This window comes from Coccinella septempunctata, chromosome 6 (genome assembly GCF_907165205.1).
Source record: "Coccinella septempunctata chromosome 6, icCocSept1.1, whole genome shotgun sequence".
Taxonomy (NCBI): Eukaryota; Metazoa; Arthropoda; class Insecta; order Coleoptera; family Coccinellidae; genus Coccinella; species Coccinella septempunctata.
The window spans coordinates 32,444,319-32,466,843 of record NC_058194.1 but is presented as its reverse complement, the minus strand read 5'-3'; the positions used below and the strand labels follow the sequence as shown (position 1 = coordinate 32,466,843).

The 22,525-nt window shown below is 36.1% G+C and overlaps 1 protein-coding gene across 3 annotated transcripts in view; it reads right to left on the bottom strand.

The window, feature by feature from the left end:
* LOC123315731 (calcium-activated potassium channel slowpoke) overlaps positions 1-22,525 on the bottom strand; it is a 46,797-nt gene that overhangs the window by 8,319 nt on the left and 15,953 nt on the right. The window contains exons 7-23 of one of the 3 annotated variants that reach the window (XM_044901562.1): positions 18,549-18,640; positions 17,493-17,603; positions 15,266-15,371; positions 14,305-14,457; positions 14,069-14,224; positions 12,230-12,342; positions 9,779-9,934; positions 9,604-9,680; positions 8,298-8,372; positions 7,675-7,725; positions 6,436-6,456; positions 5,317-5,379; positions 4,545-4,574; positions 3,899-4,040; positions 2,766-2,831; positions 1,766-1,940; positions 1,419-1,643 (exon numbers count right to left, since the gene is read on the bottom strand). In XM_044901562.1, coding sequence (XP_044757497.1) covers positions 1,419-1,643; positions 1,766-1,940; positions 2,766-2,831; positions 3,899-4,040; positions 4,545-4,574; positions 5,317-5,379; positions 6,436-6,456; positions 7,675-7,725; positions 8,298-8,372; positions 9,604-9,680; positions 9,779-9,934; positions 12,230-12,342; positions 14,069-14,224; positions 14,305-14,457; positions 15,266-15,371; positions 17,493-17,603; positions 18,549-18,640 — 1,812 coding nt within the window. The remainder of the gene's footprint in view (positions 1-1,418; positions 1,644-1,765; positions 1,941-2,765; positions 2,832-3,898; positions 4,041-4,544; positions 4,575-5,316; positions 5,380-6,435; positions 6,457-7,674; positions 7,726-8,297; positions 8,373-9,603; positions 9,681-9,778; positions 9,935-12,229; positions 12,343-14,068; positions 14,225-14,304; positions 14,458-15,265; positions 15,372-17,492; positions 17,604-18,548; positions 18,641-22,525) is intronic. The other 2 variants (XM_044901561.1, XM_044901560.1) reach the window with 2 other exon arrangements.

Below are 22,525 nucleotides of genomic sequence, written 5' to 3'. Positions count from 1 at the left end.
GAACGCGATGCTTCTACCCTTGCACGCTTTTGGTCAACATTCAAACATTTGGGGATCCATTTTGCAGCAATTTTTCTCATGTCCAAATTGACATGAACTATACGATGAACGCGTTCGTATGAAATATTCAGTGCTTCAGATATCCGTTTTAGCCCAATTCGACGGTCTGATAAAATCATGTCATGAACTGCATCGATATTTTCGGGGACTGACACAAAAACTGGCCTTCTCGATCGGTCATCATCTTCAATGGAAAATTTACCTCTTTTGAAGCATGCAGTCCAATTTTTCACTGTCGCATACGAAAGACATTGATCACCAAGGGTATTAAGCATATCTTCGTAAATCAGCTTACCTCTTAACCATTTCAAATACAGGTATTTAATGATAGATCTATACTCCAATTTTTCGATTTTCACAATTTCGGTAGACATCTTCTATCTTTTAATTTATTGCGTAATTGTGGTTTATTTTTTTGACCTCAAACATCACACTGACACTTCTAATGAGTTATTGTTCGTTGCCATGGTAACGCAATATTTTTTTATGCATGGAACTGTTCTAGGCTAACTGGCTATCAATACATTCTCGTATAGATATAAGTTTTCCCAAAAGGGATCAAATTTCTGTTGGAGATTCCGCTTTTCAAGCTATGTGAAAAATTCATCCGTAATATAACAAACTGTAGTATGATTCTAGCTTTGAATCAATTTTGGTGAAAGAAGCAGAAAGTTTAGACCCATTTGTGCAATTGTTTTAACGCCAATTATAAAACAATAGTTCAATATTCAATAAATGAATACAATAATCGAGACCTATATTCCGGTAATCGCAGCAATTGTTGTATTGTAACAGTCTGTAGAACGTATTCCATAGGTACCTATGTTCGTCGCTTAACCCATCATTAAAGTCTCTGAAGTCTCTCTCGGTAGTTAGCCACGTATAGTTGGGTGCAGTGCAGAATGATATATTTCGTTATTGGGTCTGTTTTTCGAACCATAAGTGTTAAAGCAGGTTTAAATCTAAGAAACTGAGTTCAAAATATGAAGCTCTAAGGAAAAATTGAGTTTGAATTGAACTTACTAAAGTGAGATATCAAGGAAATAATGCTGAGTATAAAAAATCAACATCTTCTGCATTTACTGTTTTACAGGTCAATTTATGTTTTAAATTACATAAGTTCTCATGCATAATTGATATTTTTCGATGTCTTTTGCCCTACTTAATGGATAAAATATAAAAAAAAGAACGTATGATGTTCATTTATTTCTGGTACAGGGGTACTGAGATTCTGATATTTCATCAATAATTACCTACTACCCTACAGCAAAGGAATGTTTTCGGTAACTCTACAGTATGGTTCCTCATAGTTAAAATCGTATTACATCCTGCAGAATGGAATAAACAATAATACTCACATTGAGGACAGATATTTTTGGTAAATTCTGCAACATCTTCCACTCCCTCCTGATATAATCTACAGAACCAACTATCACAACGTGTTTGAGCTCGTGGTAATGGAAGTTACTAGCGCGCAAGGGCATCACCAGGTTCCTGAGCCCTATCAGGGGTGAATCCGGATCGGCGAACAAACACACCACCACGTGACCATTCAGAACCGTCATGGCTGCCTGATTACGGTCCTGAAAGCATACACGTGGAATCAGACACGAAATTTACCGGTTCAAGAGTATTCCAAGAAAATAATTGGTCCAAGATCAGAACCCTGCGGAACCCCACTGATTTATTTCAGGCGTCTACTCACAAGGATGCATTCCTCCAGTCCTTTCGCTGGTCCCCAGTGGAACATGCCGGTGCTGTCGTACTTCATTTCAGTCTTTTCAAAGTCGAAGTCCTTGGCTTGGTCGTCGGCCAAACCCACTGGTAGGGCTACACCATTGTTATTTTGGTTAGTACCGCCGCTAGTTCGACTTGTCGGCCTATATTGGATGAGAATTGTTTTCAGGGAATTGTTCTCGTTTGTTTTTCAGCTACATTTGCATTCCGAAATGCACTAGTTGAACATAAGGATCTAACGAATATTCTATATGGGTTCAAGAGGAATTTTGAGCCTTCAGGGTTGTTCCAGCAGGTAGTATACTAGGTGACATCACAATAAGAACACCCAGGAATATATCAGTGTTTGTGTATTTCCGAAAATGTACATTAAAACGTTCGAAAAACCAGGAGAAAGTCAAACCATCTTGTGATGACTATGGTGGGTGTTTTTCATGAGGTTCCTCGGTGTTCTTATTCTAAAGTTATGTGAAATATACCCACAGAGTGAGTGAAAAGTAACTGCTTTAATTCATATCTTCGGTATGTTTACAAGTTCGTTGAGTTTTTGGTTGTTTGAAATGACAAACCTAAGTTTGCGTCACCTTTTATTCACTCTGTATTGTTGTCTGATGAACTTTATTTGACTTGATATCTGCTGAAAGCTCAAAGATCTCTGGAACGGGTTTTGGGGAGGAAATTTATCGAAATAAGCTATTGGATCTTCAGATTATTTACGGGTAGTAAACTACGTGGCTGTTCGATAGGTACTATCTAAACATGCAAAATCAAAGTATACCCTGAACAATTCGTTTACAAGTCTCCCTGAAAGATGAAATGATGCCAAGATGTCAATTATTCCTTGTCTTTCGACACTGATGAAAGGTGCATAGGCACAAATCAACTACAAGAAGGGGTGCATCAATCCAAAGTTCAAGCAAAGCAAGCATTATTAAGAAGAGAGAAGTGTTAAGTTCTGCTAAGCATACATGAGTTTTTTGACTTCATAGGCAAGATGGTAACCGGCATAAGATGTGGTATCCTGTTCCGTTTGTCTGAAAATAGCAGATTGCCAATAGCACACCACCAAAATTTCAACCAATTTCTAACACGACTGAAACGAAAGATCTCTGCTTTCTGCATCTCGCTTAGGTACATCACAGATGTCACATCTTCTTATGAACTACCAGATACGCAAGAGAAGAAGATGGATAATGAAGTATGCAGCACCAAGTTGTGCATTCGAAATGATTATTGCATATCGAGAAATATGAGATTGAGACAGGAAAGCTGAAGATCATTCGCTTCAAAGTGTTAGAAAAAAATTCAGTAGGATCTTGTGAGAGTATAGTTAGCTCTGGTATGGGTTGAGAGTGTGTGTGGTAATTGTGACAAAGATTAACGAAGGTGAATGCTTTGCGAGATGGTTCAGCGTGTGACTATTGGACCAACTGTGTGTGGTTGGAGGTTGAGATCGTTTTACCTCAGTTTGGATCTGGAGTAGGTACCTACTGAAACTTGGATCATTTTGGAAACAACTTTTGTCTAGAATTTGTCCAGAATTTGGAGAAGGTTGTTGTATAGATGAAAGGAGTATGAACTCCTCTCCTGGCAAGTGTATATATATCGAGCGCAAACCTTCCATTGGCCAAAACCTTTCTGTGTACCACAGTTTATCTATTTGAGTCCAAAATTCTGTCTTCTGTTTTTATTACAACGACAAAATTATAACCGATGGCAAATTGGAAGAAGATTCTTTCAAATAAATTCTGATTGTTGTTATATGCAGCGTGTTGTGTTGCGTCTCATTTAAAGTAAGTGTTGAACGTGTCATGCATTTTTTATGTGACCAATATATGTATAGAGGAATACAGTGAAAAATGCTCTGGATGATTAGTGTTCGTAATATTGTGAGAATTGTGAATAAGATCTGAAGAATAATGAATCATTTTCCTGTAAATAATTAGTGAAATTCGATGAGATCTCTATTGGAAGACAACTACCCCTTTCTTATTTAAACCAACACTCTGGCAAACTGTAGATTATCAAAGTCCATTAGAAATCCCATACTCAATATTGATTATCCAGGAATCCAACACAGACTGAAAATTGACAATCTTACCTTGAGTTATACCCTGGTGATACCACGGTATCAGTGGTTGTTCTTGTAACATTAGGTTTAACCTTGTTTAAAGGCTTCGTTGAATTCACCATGTTAGATGTGATCATGGTGCTATTCCTCTGATTTTGATTCCGATGTCCTACTGGAGGGACAAAACAAGAAATGTCAGTATTTTAATTCGTCAGAGTTGAAACTGAACGAAACTTGATGTTGAGTTCGAAAGCACTACGTTTTTTTCTCACAGCTAGCGATTTTTTATGAAAGATGAAATGGGAGAGGTGACATATTCATTGATATCATTCATTTGATGAAAATATAATAAATGGATTCAAGCGGAATCGGACTAGAACAATGAGAATGTAACAAATTCATGGCTACAAGAATAAAATAACGTTGAGGAAAGTTGTTTTCTCATGAAAATAAAATGGGGGACCTATTAAAAAGGGAGTTTATTCCACAAAAATGATAAAATACGAGAAAAACGATGCCTAATCAGAAAAAAGGAAAACTTTTATGCGTTTGCAGTTTCCTGTAAACGAACTATTCTGAACCATTTTGCCACTCTATGCATGGCGGATGAAACATAAAAACAAATAGCAAAATCGAACAACGAAGTATCTGGGGAAATTCCTGTGAAACAACTTACTGTGAAAGTCTTCGTGCCTGTTAATGTCACCTGTAAAGAAAGAACAGCTTAGAGCGAGATTTCCCGAGAATTGAGAGATTCACATAGGATATACATTTTATCTACTGCACGTAAAATGAAAAAGAAACGACAAGTTTATCGCTACGATATTTTTTCTCTGAAATTTCCTACCCAGCAACAATCTACAATAAACTCTCTTTGCACATCTCTCTAAATTATTTATAATTGCTAGTGATTTCATCGCAAAATCTGTAGTTTATATGGAACTTGAAACGGTAGAGCAGAAGAACACCAAATGCTCTAATAATACGCTGATTATAATGAATATGTTTTGCTGCATTGGAAACCTACTTTAGTGCACTTCAAATCTAAGGCTGCTGTTTAAATATCCTTAACTAACAATTTGGAATTGTTCGATGAATAAATGGATAAGTGAAACCACTTGAAAATATGAATGAATCCTGCTAGTTGAAGTTTTCATTGTTACTTTCAAGAACAAAAATAACTTGTGCAAAAAAAACGCCTCAGAATATTCGTGAGGATATGTACAGGGTGTAAATAAATAGTTGCGTAAAAAACTATCTGGCCTATATCTAAGCAGGGCCTGTTAACTATTTTAATTTTTCGTAACTAATCATTTACACTACTGTATTGGATGATTCTTCAGATAGTTTAGTAACGAATATTTCATCAACAAATTTTTCTCGGAATAACATGAAAAATGAAGAACGACACATTGTACTAAAAAAATTTTCGTATTTTTGAAATATACCTCTCAGATGAACCTTCTTGGGCAACTCTGGTGGAGTGAATGTTGGAGGAGGTTGATGATCATCTGTAAATGACAAATCAAACTCGCACATTCATCTAATCTTCTATATTCTAACAGATTTTCTATTTTTCGCACTGAATTTTCATTCGTCCTGATGGAAATCTTCAATTGGTCCTTCAGACCTAACACTGACCTCGACTTTAGCAGGATGAGAACTATCAGCCTTCAGTTAATGAATTATACAGAGTGAGTCATAATAATTAATGCTGGAAAGTTCATACATCTCTCAAAAGTCCCATATGAGGTACTGAGCAGAAAAATCAGGATTAATAATATTGTTTACTAACGAAAAAATTCCCGATCTACTCAAAAATATTGATATTGCACTATAGGATATAAAAATAGGAATTTTTCTTTTCGACATGAACAAAAGAATCATAATGGAATGTTTAAAATAATATTACTCTAACTGACCTTGTAGAAACTCACGATTCTTCTTACCAAATATTGTTTTACATGAAACCTTTCCCCAATTTTGGGATTTTCATCGACAGAAAGTCATAGAATCAATTGAAGATCACCGCCACAGAATTCGAACCTTCCAAGAGTTGAACTGAACCGAGCATCATTATATTTTAATAATTTAAAATAGATGAGGAGTTCTAAGAACTCATTAACAATAATTGAACAGGAAAATATGGAAATTTTGAAGAAAAATTTGAAATAAATATCAAGATCATTTGAAAACAGCATTGAATCTCAGATTTGGCTTCTACTCTTGGAAGTAAACGAGTGAAATCGACATAACCAGATGGTTTTATCTTGGAAATTTCACTCGTACAGAAAACATCGATTCATTCGTCTAAAACCATTCCTAATCAACCCCTAAACTAGGTGCATTCATAAACATTCACTCATGCCATTCCGTCATGCATAGAAATCATGCACATTCTCTAAGACGGTGAGAATAAAACAAGCCTAAAAGAATAAGGGTGATAGAGAGAGAGGCGGTGGAAACATTCTTCTTAAAAAAAAGGTTCATTGTGTATTCTGTGATCCTGAGGTTGTCCAGACTTGTAGCATCGAGTCTTGCCTAGTTTCTTTACAACTAAGACTTACTTGAGTACGTAAAATCCTCGCCTGGCATTAAAGCAAATTGTAGGTAGAAAATATGTAATTTGTGTGAATGGCTTGGTGAAAATCAGGGTAAGTCTAAGGAGGTTTATACACGGTGTATCAAAAAGCAACAATGATCAGAACATAGTACAGAATTCATGAACATTGTGGTCAATTTAATCGACAATGATTAAAATACTTGAAATGAGTACAAGAGGAACAAAACATAAGATAATGAAATATTCTGCTCAAAAATTTAAGTAGATATTCGAAAGGACACTTTCTTTTCACACTTGAATGGAATTTTCAGTGTTCTGGGGCATCAAAATTTCGAAAAACCTCCCTTAACTTACCCCGACGATATGGACATGAAAACACACACTGATGATACTCTGATAAACACCAAAAACCGTCCTAAATATCACTAAACCACTGAGATTGAGACTATATCTCACACGCATCTAACAAAAACTGATCAGTAAAAAACGTAGAAGAACAATATCATCACTTGGTCAAGCTTATATTCTAGTGTAAATCTTGGAACACACATTTTCAAGGAAATTTGGAAGAGTATGTAAAATTTTCGAGTGCTATATTACGATTTACACACCAACAACATTTAGAAGTAGAAGTGGAAAACCAATATTTACAGTATTGAGAGACAGATTCGATTTTGTATTTGGGAAATCACCATTTTTGGTAATCAATGATTGAATTTTTTTTATTTTTGTAAGGTAGCATGATATCATTAAGAAATGTTCAAAGTTCGTTGGTTTTTACCATGGAAAATGCTTCACAGAGAATGAAAGGATAAATTGGATGCTGTTTTCTCTTTTAGTGTATTTTATAGAGACCATTTATGTCTTGTATATATGTATTTTCTTTAAGTTGTCTCTCTTAAGCGGGTTTTTCGTTCAAATTCCAAGAAAAACCATGTGCATATAAGCACGTGTTATCTGAAAGCTTTCTCTCTCATAGGAAATTATTGAAATCCCTGCAAAATCTCAGGATGTGTAATTCAATCTAATTCTGCTATTCTGTAGCAAAACTGTGCAAAATGGCAAATATCAATGGCCATAGATCCTTGTTTTGCTGATCATTCGAAAAAACCTAAGCACCTTGGTGATTTCCCGAAAAAAATCAAGTTGTGAAAATGATAGGAAGTGTACTGTTTGCAAGTATAAAAGATTTCAGTTTGGAGTTGTGTCTCGTGATTTCAAAACAAAACTTTTTCATACATACTTGCTCTTCCGACCAACTGAATTGCCCTCACACCTTTCCTGAATGTCGCCACTATAGTTTGGACCAGACAAAAATTTTCAGTTAGTAGAAGCTGCTGAATCTACAGAGAAGCTACATTTTTCATTGGTACAACTTGGGAATCGGTTTTATACCAAGAACCATACAAAAATATCGCTAGAATCATTGACGGTATATTTTTGTATAATTCATTTGCTTTCTATGGTTGGCTATGGTTGGCCTAGCGAAATACTCGTCTAAAGGTGGTTTTTTAGCAATTTTCGATACAAGAATGTGAAAGCTTTTTTCTAGCTTCTCGTCTCCTTCTTCATCATGATAAAAAATAATATTCTCACGATGTTTTACTCTCTTTTATAATAAGTTCCGAAACTGTTAATAAAATTTCATGCTTTAATGACAGAGTTAATAAACATCACGATTAATTATTATTGACGTGTCGTATTAAAACTCAAATTGCCCACAGAAATAAAAAGCACATCGCACAGACGAATCTCAAGTAATAACAACGTTCATCGTCCATCAAAACCACGATTAAAAATTAACGTTCGTGTTATAACAATGGACAGATCAAAGCAAAGCACCAATGCAACGTTAGGATGGCCTACCATCCAAGTATCTCTCATACGTCGGATAAATCCCTTGTTTGACCATGCCAGTCTGCATCATTATCATTCCGACATCTGTAAAAAGCCAAAAAACCAAAAAAATCTATGAGGCTTCAGATTGATGGGTTAGTTGTCCTTCTAACTCTCCAATAACGAGGGGTATAATCACTCCAAACTCGATAAAACGATTATTAGTTGATGATATACTTACAAAACACTTAGTTTTTATGTTTCTGACATAATGTGAGTTCGATAGACCGTCTTTTAGGACCTAACCATGCATAGATTGTGCATAAGGGCTTCAGAATGTGAGTCAAAGTCATTCCTTTTAGACAGGCAGAAAATTTGTTCTCTCCAACATGATCACTTGGGAATTTATTCACCAAACTCTCTTAAATTCACATATTCGGCATAAAAATTTTTACTTTGATTTTAACCCCAAATGATCATGTTCTCCTCCATCAGGAAAGACTGCTTCAATTATATTGGAATACTACAAAACGCATGATAAATTTAATCTACGCATACCAATGGCCAAAAACTATCGTATTAAGTAAGAAGATCAAGTAAATGTTGAAAATGGTGTGAGAAAATTTAAAATGCATAGTCAAAACAATTCGCAAGTTGCAAACAATCTAGAAAAAATTATAAAAAAATTATCCACCGTCTCAGGCAGGGCTTAGACAGATCTAGATTCGTGATTTACCTAGATCGTGGCACCAGTTACGCTGTTGTATGGCCACTAAAAGTCACCATAAAAAATTCAATAGGGATACACAGTCATGGGGAGTTTTTTCGGTGTACAAATGGAAGCAAGTATGCAAAAATGGCTTGAGTCAGATCAAATTTACTTTTCTAGAGTGATTCAACTGCATTTGGACACAATATCAAATGAATTTTTTCAATCCTGCTCGAAATATCATCGATAATGCCTCTCTAATTTGAGGAAGAGAAGAGAAAAAAGCTGAAACCAAACTTTAGTAACCAAAATGACGAAACTCCTAAGACAAACTCTCTTCATTTGATAATCAAGCTGGAATATCCTGATTGAATTCATCAAGATCACTGTTCATTTGATATTGTGAATTTAATTCGTATAAAATCATTAAAACTCGATGGCCACCTTCAAGAAGCGGTTGTTCGACTCACTTTTGACATTAAGGACATAACTTCAACAACCTGGGTTCATGTTGACATACAGAACGATCGAATTGAAGTTGATTAAAACATATCAGGAGGTTATCGATGATCACAGTCAATAATAGAATGATTCTGGCATAAGAATGAGGAATAAAAACATACTTACAATTTTTACACTTGCATTTCTTGATCAGAGTTTCATCCTTGATGTCATCGTGACAAGCTTTACAGTAAAACCAGGCCCTGGATTCAAACGAGAAAAAAATGAGTTCACATTGACAGAATATAGATCGAACGAAGAACGCCAAATCAGTCAAGAAATCTGCCAGATAGTTTCATACCTCTTAACCTCGTCTGCTGATTGGGCTATGAAGAATCCCTGGGTGTTGGCAACAATTTTTGCACCCCTTGGATTTATGGAAATTTTTATATCCGCTCCTTCTGTCCCTTTAACTTCTATGGCGAGCAGAAGAAGTTTCAGTTTGGTGAAGCATAACCTGAGGAAAATTCAATACATTTCTCTTACTATCTTATTTCATTTCCTCTCTTTTTTCAATTTTGCCACAAACTACAGACGTCACCTTTAGTATAGATACGAGGATGTATTGATATCTGTTAGCCAAGACCACTTCCAAGCATAAAAAAAATATTGCGTTACCATAGCAACGAACAATAACTCATTAGAAGTGTCAGTGTGAAGTTTGAGGTCAAAAAAGTGAACCAGAGTTAAGCAATATATTAAAAGAGAGAAGATGTCCACCGAAATTGTGAAAATCGAAAAATTGGAGTATCGAGCCATCATCAAGTACCAGTATTTAAAAGGGTTGAGAGGTAAGCAGATTTACGAAGATATGCTTAATATCCTTGGTGATCAATGTCCTTCGTATGTGACCGTGAAAAATTGGACTGCAAGCTTCAAAAGAGGTAAATTTTCCATTGAGGATGATGACCGATCGGGAAGGCCAGTTTCTGTGTCAGTCCCCGAAAATATCGATGCAGTTCATGACATGATTTTATCAGACCGTCGAATTGGGCTAAAACGGACATCTGAAGCACTGAATATTTCATACGAACGCGTTCATCATACAGTTCACGTCAATTTGGACATGAGAAAAATTGCTGCAAAATGGATCCCCAAATGTTTGAATGTTGACCAAAAGCGTGCAAGGGTAGAAGCATCGCGTTCGATCTGTGCTCGATTTGAAAACGATGTAGACTTCTTAAACCGAATTGTTACTATGGATGAGACTTGTGTACATTTCTACGATCCAGAAACAGAGCAACGATCGATAGAATGGCGACACTCTGGTTCTCCAAGACCTAAGAAGTTTCGGATCCAAAAATCTGCTGGAAAAATTCTTGCTTCAGTTTTTTGGGATTGCTATGGAATAATCATGATTGATTTTTTCGATAAGGGTAGAACAATAACCGGAGATTACTATTCGACATTACTGACCACTCTAAGGGAAAAAATTAAAGAGAAAAGACGCGGAAGCTATCCAAAGGTGTTTTGTTTTTTCAGGACAACGCCCCTACACACGAATCTCATGTTGCCATGCAAAAAATTCGTGATATAGAGTTTGAATCACTAGAACACCCCCCTTATTCAACAGATTTGGCTCCATCCGACTATCATCTCTTTCCTCAACTGAAAATAAGTTTAAAAGGTCGTAAATTTTCTTCCAACGAGGGGGTAATAAAAGCTGTGGAGGTCTGGTTTGCAGAGCAAGAAGAAACATTTTGTTTAAAGGTCTAGAGACGTTGCAGGTTCGCTGTAATAAATGTATCCAATTAAAAGGAGAATATGTTGAGTAATGAAATATTTTGACATTGAAATTCTGTTTGGTTCTATAGAAGGCTAAGAATTTTTCAATATATCCTCGTATATACAATTATTGCACCATCGATTAGATTATGAAATTTCGAGGTTCAAACATCCATCTGTAATTTGTGGAAAACTGATGCTATTTGAGTTAGAAATTTCAAAAAGCCAAAAGTAGGGAGCGTTAAAATGTTATAAGCAGTAACTGTGTGAAGCTAACATGCAGCAAGCATCTCTAAATCAATTCATTTATTTTCACATTACTCGGATTCCCAACACCGATGTTAAAACAGAAAAAAAATTCTTTCATCGTTAAAACATTGACCATTAACATTCAAAATTGTGTTCGTCCATTGTATCAGAGGGGGAAAATTAAAAGGATATCCTGAAAAAAGGGTGTTTTTACGAGATACTAATATGAAAATACTGAAGGAAGGCAGTGGGTAAATTTCTACGTTAGCGTTTTGTATTTTGGTGAAATACGAGAGGGATTTTTCGTGAAACTGATTAGTGGACAACCTTTCTGAAGGGAGAAAATGTTTCTATATTATAGTCTTGTAACGCTTGCAGGTGCCAGCCTCAACCAACACCTTATTTCACTAGGATATCATAAGAAAACTTTGAACTTATCCCATTCTGGTGTAAGATGATTCAGCAATTCTATTCTAATTCTAATTTCCTCTAGCTACACTAATTTCTAGAGAATAGGTTTAGGATCGTCATTCTACAAAGGCATCAGTGAATATTTGCTAATTTCCACCTAGTTTATCACAATAATGATTCTCAAGAAGGAAAATTGAGAGACAATATGCGAATTTACAATGTTGGAACTCTACAGTCAGAAGCGGGTATCATAAAGTTGTAATAATTGATGTTTTGGTGTCAATCAGTCTATCAACTTGTGAACTGTTGGGTTTGGTATCGGGTTTTATGTTGTGTTAAAATGAATTGAATGAAATTTTGATCTTACTCGCTGGCTTGCGGAAAAGTCATGCCTGTGAAAGAAGGGGACAAAGTCTCAGTGTACATCTCACATCCTGTGCCTTGAAGGTAATCGTTCTGCCAAACTTGGGTGTCAGGAGACTGTAACCACAATATACACCCAGCTAAAAACCACAATTCTGATACTCTGTCAATACATAGTTCAGTAATCGGTCTGTCACAAATCAAATCATCGGAAAAATTGACAATTTATCTCTCTGACCTATACAGGGTGGCCTTGAAATGAGAAACAACAACAATCATTCAGATTTCTTAGGTGAATCTTCACAATGTTTAATTCTCAACCCCTCATAATATCAAATAACTAAAAATGTAATCAAGAAAAAGTATACAACAATAGTCGGTTTTGATTCAACTGTACATTAAAAAAATTTGAAGGCACCCAGTAGATATCTTACAAAGAATAAAAGGTGAAAATGAAAAAAATTTGGAAATTTTCAAACGTAACGCTTTTTCCTCAGTTGAAACTCTTGTCAGCTTAATAATGGATATGAAAACAGACAAAATAACATCAACAGCAGATAGACACAAAAGCTTGCAATAGCAATTTGCATTTTCGAGAATTCATAGACACTGTTAGTTCAATGTAAGGTGTGAAGGGTGCCTTATATATGTTTGGCAATAAACGGAGCTGTTGCTAAGAAAGTTTGATCGAACATCGAGTACACACCCCTCTGCATGGAAAATGTTCTAATCCACTACAAATTCCTTTGAATCCAATTATAAGGCTGGAAAAATGTCCCCATATTCAACCTCTTCAATTTTCTGATGATGGAACAATATTAGTTTTGAGTATTGACCAAAAACTTTTTCTTCTTTTCAAATTCTTTAGCCCTTTAGATTATTTGACACGCATTCCCCAAGAAGCAATCGTTCAGCTTCAAGATGAGAAGTATTTGAGTGAAAGTTATAAAAAAATCTATTGGTATGGAATCCGGAAAATCTGATGGCCACCGCGACCGACAGATGGGATGTGTACAGCGATATTCGGTGTCGATGTCCTCCGTCGTTCATCGAGAATAGGATTAATATGAACAAGTGTGAGAGGAAGTGCGATCACTCCAATTTTTCAAGTCCAAACGACTTACTCGGTCGCCTGGGCAAAGGGCATGCCTATAAACGAGGGACTCAGTGTTTCAGTGTACATCTCCATCCCCGTTCCTCTCAGATAGTCATTGGTCCAAACTTGCATGTCTGGGGACTGCAATAATCCTTGGGTATAATCATTTCTTCGAAAATATCTCGCGTAATCTTCACACCAACGACCAAATCGTAACAGAATAACCTTACCCATAATTGCAAGGGGCATAATAGCCAATCCCAAAATTTTTGCCAAAAACTTTTTTCCCTATTCATATTATACCATTGAGAAAGATTTTTGATAGCTTGATTCATTTTGAACAACTAAGGTCTCATGTAAAAAATGAGTTATCTAGTAATGGGATATCATGCCAAAATTTGTTCATTGCCTACTCGATTCCCTAGATAGTTTCCTGATTTGTAAGAAGAAAATTTAAAACCGTTTTTCAAATCTATTTTTCCACTATTTTTCTACTGAAATAATAGCGAGTTTTTCGATAAACTGTTCGGGAAAATTACTAATCTGTTAGTCTATGGCATTTTAGAAGTTTTGTTTCATAATTCGTTGAGGTATTTTCAGTGTTCAAACTGTAGTACCATAAAAGTACTACTATCAAACTTTCAAAATTGAAAAAACAATTTTTTCTACTATCATTTTGAGACTATCTGTTCGGAAGTTATTGTCCAGCCTGTATACCACTTAATCAAGAAGAATTTCCACTCTTACCGTCTTGAAAGAACGCATAGCGAATAAATTCGCCATCATCGTTGAAAACCCTGGTGCCAAGCAAGACTGGGCGATGAATCCAAGCTTCAACTCTGCCAAACAGATGACGTCATCCCCTTGCTTCCAATCCCAAGAGGGTATATTCAACAGGTAAGCCTATCGAAGAAAAACCACATGAAATAGGTATAGAAAGGGTGTTACCCATGGTTCAGTGTTTGGTCCGTTCGGGTTCTTACCTTGTTATGATACTGCATCAGCTGTATGATGACCCTTATGTCGTCACTGTAGTTCTTGATGGAGATCACCCTCATGATGTTTGCAGCGTCTTCAGCGTCTGGGTCTTGGCAGTATTTGTTGGCGAGTACTAGACATGCATCTGCTTCGTGTACCTACGAAGAATCTTGCTATAGGCCCATATTTCCCTGATTGTATTTTATAGAGAATTTTTTCGAAAAGGTTTTCTGAATCATCTCGAAACTAATATTTGGACTGGAGATGATGACTTTTTGAAATAAATTAGGTATCATCAGCAGTTTCACTGTTCTATTTCACTTATAGCTTCTTGTATGTTACATTTAAGTGATACCTATTTTACTCGAAGTTTGAGAGAATTGTACATCATCAACTAAGCTATGAAACCTATCACGATCTACGATCAACATAAAGAACTTTCGTTAAATCATGCAGAACATCAGGAACGATAAAACCTCTAACATAGACATGAACTTCACTAGCAGAAAGATTGAATTCTGTGCAGGTAAGTCCATGTGGTCGATCTAAGTATATAGTGCTAAATCAACGTATAAAATGCCTCAATTCATGCACTAGGTTGCGCAAAAATCGAAAGTTTGTAGGTTTTCGAATAAAAAATCGCATTGAAAAATCAAACTTGTCTTCTTCGCCAACTTACCAACATCCACCCTCTTTGGTATCACTGTCGCCTTAATTTTCTGACGTAAAACACGTGAATATCGTCTGCTAATGTCATGAGAAATGGCCTATATATACTCAAGTTTCACTAGATTTCATGTGATTTATCTAAATGATCAAACAATAATAACTCTAGGTACATGTCCCGATTTGTAAAGGGGAGAACAAGCATTCTTTCAAGTTCACGTTTTTCTTCCTCTGATTTTTTTTTCAACAGTTAGACAACGAGACATTGAAATTCAAACTTTTAGTTCTTTGTCAACTAACCTTGACCCTTTGCAGATCGATAGGATTCATAATGGTACCTTGGAAGAACTCTACTGTTGTAAAATGTCTCTTGAACAGACCTTCCAGTTCAAGATCAGGCGGTTTCCTGCATACAACTCAACATTAAAGAATAAATAATAACAGAAAAAAGGGGGACAGGTCTAGACGCCTCCGTCATCTGCTGAAAAGTCCATACTACCATGCAGCCAAATACACTGTCAATAAATGTATAACTACACTGCAAATTATCTTGAAAATCTCTACCCCAAGTCACCAAAAATCTCATTAATTGATCGATAAAAAAATTTCTTTGATGAAGATTTTTTGAACTTTACTAGTAGTGAGTTGGGGTGTAAATTTCCAAGTTAACAAGATAGAAGTGCTCGGAAAGAAGCGATATTTAACACACTAGTCCATGTTTTCTTAACCATGATTTTTTTAACGTGTATACCTTGACTCTCTCAAGGTCTACGGCATTCATCATTGAGCCCTGAAAGAACTCCACAGTCGTGTAATGCCGTTTGAGGAGTCCCTCCAATTCTAGATCTGGTTCTTTCCTGAAAATTGATTGAGGCGCAGGCACAAGGATACCAAGTTAGGAAGTGAAAAAATCATTCACATTGTTCATTGATCGAATATGACCTACTTCTGACCCATTTTGGTCCATTTTCAGCTCAACAAAAAAGACAGTGTGTATATTTTGTTTCAATTTACTTGTTATCAGAAATAATTTTTGTTTTGGGTTTTTGCTGGTGGCTGAACCCTCTATACAATGAAAGGGAAACCCAGAAAAAAGGCTGAAATACGAGGATGTATTGTTATCTTGTTAGCCTAGACCAGTTCCATGCATAAAACAATATTGCGTTACCATAGAAACGACCAATAACTCATTAGAAGTGTCAGTGTGAAGTTTGAGGTCAAAAAAGTGAACCAGAGTTACGCAATAAATTAAAAGAAAGAAGATGTCCACCAAAATTGTGGAAATCGAAAAATTGGAGTATCGAGCCATCATCAAGTACTTGTATTTAAAAGGGTTAAGAGGTAGGCAGATTTACGAAGATATGCTTAATACCCTTGGTGATCAATGTCCTTCATATGCGACCGTGAAAAATTGGACTGCAAGCTTCAAAAGAGGTAAATTTTCCATTGAAGATGATGACCGATCGAGAAGGCCAGTTTCTGTGTCAGTCCCCGTAAATATCAGTTCATGACATGATTTTATCAGACCGTCGAATTGGGCTAAAACGGATATCTGAAGCACTGAATATTTCATACGAACGCATTCATCATATAGTTCACGTCAATTTGGACATGAGAAAAATTGCTGCAAAATGGATCCCCAAATGTTTGAATGTTGACCAAAAGCGTGCAAGGGTAGAAGCATCGCGTTCGATCTTTGCTCGATTGGAAAACAATGTATACTTCTTAAACCGAATTGTTACTATGGATGAGACTTGGGTACATTTCTACAATCCAGAAACAAAGCAACAATCGATGGAATGGCGACACTCTGGTTCTCCAAGACCTAAGAAGTTTCGTGTTCAAAAATCTGCTGGAAAAGTTCTTGCTTCAGTTTTTGGCATTGTCATTGAGTAATCATGATTTATTTTCTGAATAAGGGTAGAACAATAACCGGAGATTACTATTCGACATTACTGACCACTCTACGAGAAATAATTGAAGAGAAAAGACGCGGAAAGCTATCCAAAGGTGTTTTGTTTTTGCAGGACAACGCCCCTGAATTACTAGAACATCCCCCTTATTCACCAGATTTGGCTCCATCCGACTATCATCTATTTCTTCAACTGAAAAAAAGTTTGAAAGGTCGTAAATTTTCTTCCAACAAGGAGGTAATAAAAGCTGTGGACATTTTTTTGAAAAGTCTAGAGACGTTGCAAGTTCGCTGTGATAAATGTATCCAAGAGGAGACTATGTTGAGTAATAGAATATTTTGACATTGAAATTTTGTTTGGTTCTATAGTAGGCTAAGAATTTTTCAATATAGCCTCGTACGATCAAGCCTACCACATTTGTAAGAGGCTTCTTCAGTTCTATTGTCAAACAATTTCGTAACTTCTGGATTTTCCTTTCGCCTGAAATCACTCTATATGTACCAAATTTATGACATTTTTGAGCCATCTATCTTTCGGAAAAAATGCTGTGATGAAACAACGAACAGACAAGGTTAAAAACTGAGTTATATGCTAACAAAAATGTAAGATCATACCTGTGCAGAAACACCACTTCAACATCGACATCCTCCCTGTCTTCGTGAAGGAAATCTTTGAGAAAATGCGACACCGATTCATAGGTTATGTGGCCGCACACAACAATATGCCTGGATGGGAGACAAATCTATTAGTTTCGAAATATGCTGGTCCAGAAACGAATATCGCTCTCGTGGTGAGTTTATGCAGAGTTACTAAGAACTAATACCTAAGAACTAAGCAACATGATTAGTGTCCAAGACGCTAAACAGCAAAAGCGATATTCGTTTCTACCAAATCGATCCAGTGAAGTCTAGAGAATCTTAAAACTGCTCAGATCAAACTTACTGTATCTAAACACCATGCAACTAAATCGTGTTCAATTCAAAACTATGGGACCCTGATCAATCGGATCCGGATAAACTAAAAAACTAGACGGGATAATCTAGAATCCAAACAGGTGAAATTCAAAAACCAAAAAAGCCAGTTAATGCTGTGGGACTCGATAGTCTAAACAGTAGGTCAAGAGTTCACTTCTCGACAGAAATATTCTCAATGTTGCATCATAATTCTACTCTCAAAATTTGGTCTGAAGTCTCTATAACTAATCTAGGTAAAGTTTTTCATCGGTACACAGCCTGCCAACGCACAAAATCGTCATGTGGCAAAACTGCCACAAATTCATGCATTTAAGACACTAACACTTAAGCCGCTGTTGTGGTGGAGGAAATTGAACCATTTAACAACTTCAAAGATGTCCAGTTTAAACAGTGGTCGGTTTCAACATCTATACACTAGGATATCAAAGGACAAAACATAAGGGGGCTATGGAAATTGAAGATATCGACACTATGAAGCGTGCAAGGTGATATAGGAGCGATAGAATGATATTATTTTCACACCTAGAGATGACCAGTGTTGTTCTACTCAGCATCAGTGATTATGGAGAAGCTGAAAGTTGTGTCATTGGTCATCCCTAGGTGTGGAGATTCGGTGATGATTCAACACAGTTTCAAAACCAACCAATATTTCAACTGGTTCACTTAACGAACAAATAACCTCTATAGTATCCTCACCTTCTGCCTCTTTCATTCTTCAGTGTTCCGCCATACTTTGGCCTAGTTCCGATCAGATCAATGATCTCGGGTATACAACTTGCAAAAATCGCCTAAATGCCGCAAAAGACAAATAAGACAACAACGCTTCATTTTCAGCAGAACAGAGGCAAATATACAAATGTCATGTGTATCGCAAATTCAGCGAAATTCAGCGTGTTAGACAGTTTCAAACTCAATTTGGAGACGTTCCTTAAATTGAATCGACCCTGAATAATGCTGAAATTGCGAGACCAAATTCTCGTGACTGAAAAATAGGATGATGTCGCTGTAAGCTTAAAATGATGATGGGAAGGGGGAGTTTTGCTAAGGGGAGAGCGGGAACCTGGACAAAAGTAACAAAATCAACATTCAGTAATCCACAGCAAGTCCATCTAGAGGAGCCTTACAGGTTAATTCAATTTATCGCTTTTCTACTCGTTGTAATCGTTTCAACATATTTTTTTTCGAAAAATTGATGGAACATTGAGACTATTAACTCTTTTTTGCATCTCCCTCATTGAACGTCGCGTATACGTGCGTGGCTCTAGCAGGCTGTGCTTCAACTCAAGTGCTACTATAATCTACTAGGCCAGCTCTATGTAAATCTAGCGATTTTAAAAATGTAAAATGCATTCTGTATGCTCTCTTATCACACAGTAAGTGTTCCATAATCTAAGGGATCAAAAGCTCGTTCCAAATTCGAATTGATCGAAGCATACAGGGGTTGTTCTACCGTTCAAAAATCAATTCAAAATCTTCTTAGACAACAACAGTCGAACCATGTGGAACAGGCCATCTAATATACTTACATCGCATCTTCTTCATTCAAATGAAGGTTTCCATCTCTTCTTTAAAGAATTTGACACCTCTCGAGACCCGAGAAATGTTAAAAACTGAAAGGAATGACGCTGCGCCAAATGATCACCATTGTTGTCCGTAGACTTTGTTTTACTATTGAGTTGTCTCACTCTTAGTTTGTAGGATTTGGTAGCTTAAAGAGAGCATACCAAACTGTTCTCTTCTAAAAGTGATTGTGCTAGGTAAAAATCGCAAAAATATTACCCACGAAAGTTCTACCAATGCAAGAACTACTTCAAATCTCACTGAGTCACTTGTTATATTTGCATTGGTTCATGCAATAAATAAAATTTTGCCTAGATCAATATGAATAAATCATAAAGCAAAACTCTGGAATCCCGTAGGTCCCCAACTATTTCCACTGTAGAGAGATGAAAGAATTTAGTTGGGACAAGGAGGCGACCATGTGGAACACCACTAGGGATGTGTGGAAATCGTTGAGTCCTTCTAGGATTTCATGAAGAGTTCTTCAGGTGGAACACAGGCTTGTCATAGGTAACATTTTCGAAATGCTGGAATGTATAGCGCAAAGCATAACCCAAGTGCTACAAACTGATCAAAAATATTAATTCTATAGCAATTTCATTCCCAGAGGTGTTAAATATACTGGATGTAGCAGCCTGGGATTGATACCTGCGTCGTATATCTTTGCTGTATTTCCCGCCGTACTTGGAACGGTTGGCAGCCAACTCTGTTATCTCCGGTATCCAGCTGGCAAACACCGCCTAATAAACGCACATATATACCCCATCAGGCTCCTCCTTGGACCCATTTACACTAAGCTACTTCACTTAACGCTAACACTTACATACGATATAAGCCGAATTTCGAAATCCACGTTTCTGCTCTGATAGTGATCATCAGAGGACTCACTCGGAGGTCGAAAGATGTTATAACTCTAATCGGATCCGATTTAAACACAAAAAGTTTGCTAGAATTATGAAAAATGGCTCTGTTTGTGGGCCATATGTTAGTTTTTGCCCATATGATTCTAATTTTCGAATTTTCAGACGATATGCGAATACAACTGTCGGATATAACACCAAACTATAAGACAATTACTGAAAAAACAGCCAAAACATTATTATGTATGTGGAATGTTGTCCTAGCAGTTTTCGGTTTTCAAAAACCTTTTTTTTTGTTCAATTTCTATTTTATGCCATACAGTTCTCGAGATATTTCACAAAATGAGCCCTCTGTCTATCACGATCGCAGTAGAAACGGCTTTCGAAAACAATCTTCTCTTCTTTTCTGAATATGTATGAAATCATCGATGATCTTTGAAATTTTCATCTAAATATACCTCAGATCTTGACTGTTGGAACGAACATTGGAAATTGTATATGGAATCATGGATAAAATAATCTGTTTCTAATCAAAACAATATCGTCCTAATCTTGGCTAGAAGTGTAGCCGTCGTTAATGAAGGAAAAAACGGTTAACATAAACTTTGACAGTAAATTCAAGACAGGAAACAACAAAGAGTTAGTTCCGACATACCACAAGCCAAATATCTATTTGACATTCTACAGGGGGTGCCATTCCAGTTTTAGCAAGTGTGTTCTGTCACAAAATTGGTGCTGGTTATTCAAGAGGTCCTACTGTATTTTCACAAAGTGATAGATGGTTCGTGAATACATGTCATCAGAGAATATTCGAAAAGCAAATGATGAAAAACATAGATTTCAGAGAATATTACAGGTATATATAGAGTCTATCACTTTGGAGTGTACACTCAGTATCGTAGCATGTTTCCTTGACTTTTATGTGAACAGTGCGGGCAGAGCTGTGTGTTCTAAACACATGCAAGTATCCATAATAATCACTTTCCGTTAAAATTCCTCATTTTATTGATCAAAGTTTGTTCGAAGATTAATTGAGAACTTGATTAATTATCAAACTCAGCTGTTACTGGCATCATCTGTTTGTGAGAGATATAATAATTATTTATCCTATAATATCATCGATTCACTTCCCCCATACATAGTGTATCATTTTTGTCGTATGAAACCGACAATTTTTCATGATACTTTTTTAGAGACAAGGTGACTAAAATTTTTCAATTTGAAATTTCTGTTCAGATATCTTTATTTCGTTTTTCCTCATTAACATACTATCTGGAAACGCTTGTGTGAAATATAGCTCCAATTATTGGTACAGTGTACAAAGAAATGATGTTCTATTTGAATAGGAAAATTTTAGTCAACTTCCTGCCCTAAAGATTGAAAGAGATTTAAGGAGAACATCAACTGTACCTCTTTCCATGTTCTCTCTTGAATTCTCCACTATATTTGGATCTAGTTCCTACAAGGTCTATTATTTCTGGAATGCTACTAGCAAAAATCGCCTGCAAATAAATATCGATTTTTGTGCACATATGATTCAGATTAGAAAAGGAAATATTGGGACTTTTATATTCACAAATCAAATCAATTAGTAGAATTAAATTCCACATAATTTCATCGTATATTTACACTTTATTTTGTACTGAAAGCAATAATGAGGAACATGAGTTTCCAAAATTTCAAACAAGTGTCTGTTGACCAGCGTTTTATTCACGTATTTTGTCCTTTAGTCTCAGGAACATCATTAATTTATTTTCACAGAAGATGTATATAGTATATAGTTTGTCTGGTGAATGATAAGATGAATTATTGAGTTGAAATGCCCCAAAATAAGTTGAAATTCTGAAATACAAGTTGCAATTCTGAGATACAAGTTAGAATGCTGCAATAAAAGTGTTGAGGTTAACAGTTCATTTGTATAATTCCTATGACTTGGTCAAGTGGAGGATTTGAACACCATGTATGATTACTGATGAAGCCAGTATATTACTCTAGCTCAACTCAAGTAAAAAATAGGATCTAAAGAATTCGTCCAATATTTTCCCGCATTCTGCATCTCAGAATTCTGACTTATGTCTCAGAATTTCGACTTACAAATCGAAATTTTGACTTCTTCTCTGAATTCCGACTTGCAACTCAGAATTTTGACGTGCAACTAAAAATTCTGACTTGTACCTCAAAATTCCAACTTATATCTCAGAATATTCTGACTTGTATCTCAGAATTTCGACTTGCAAATCAAAATGTTGACTT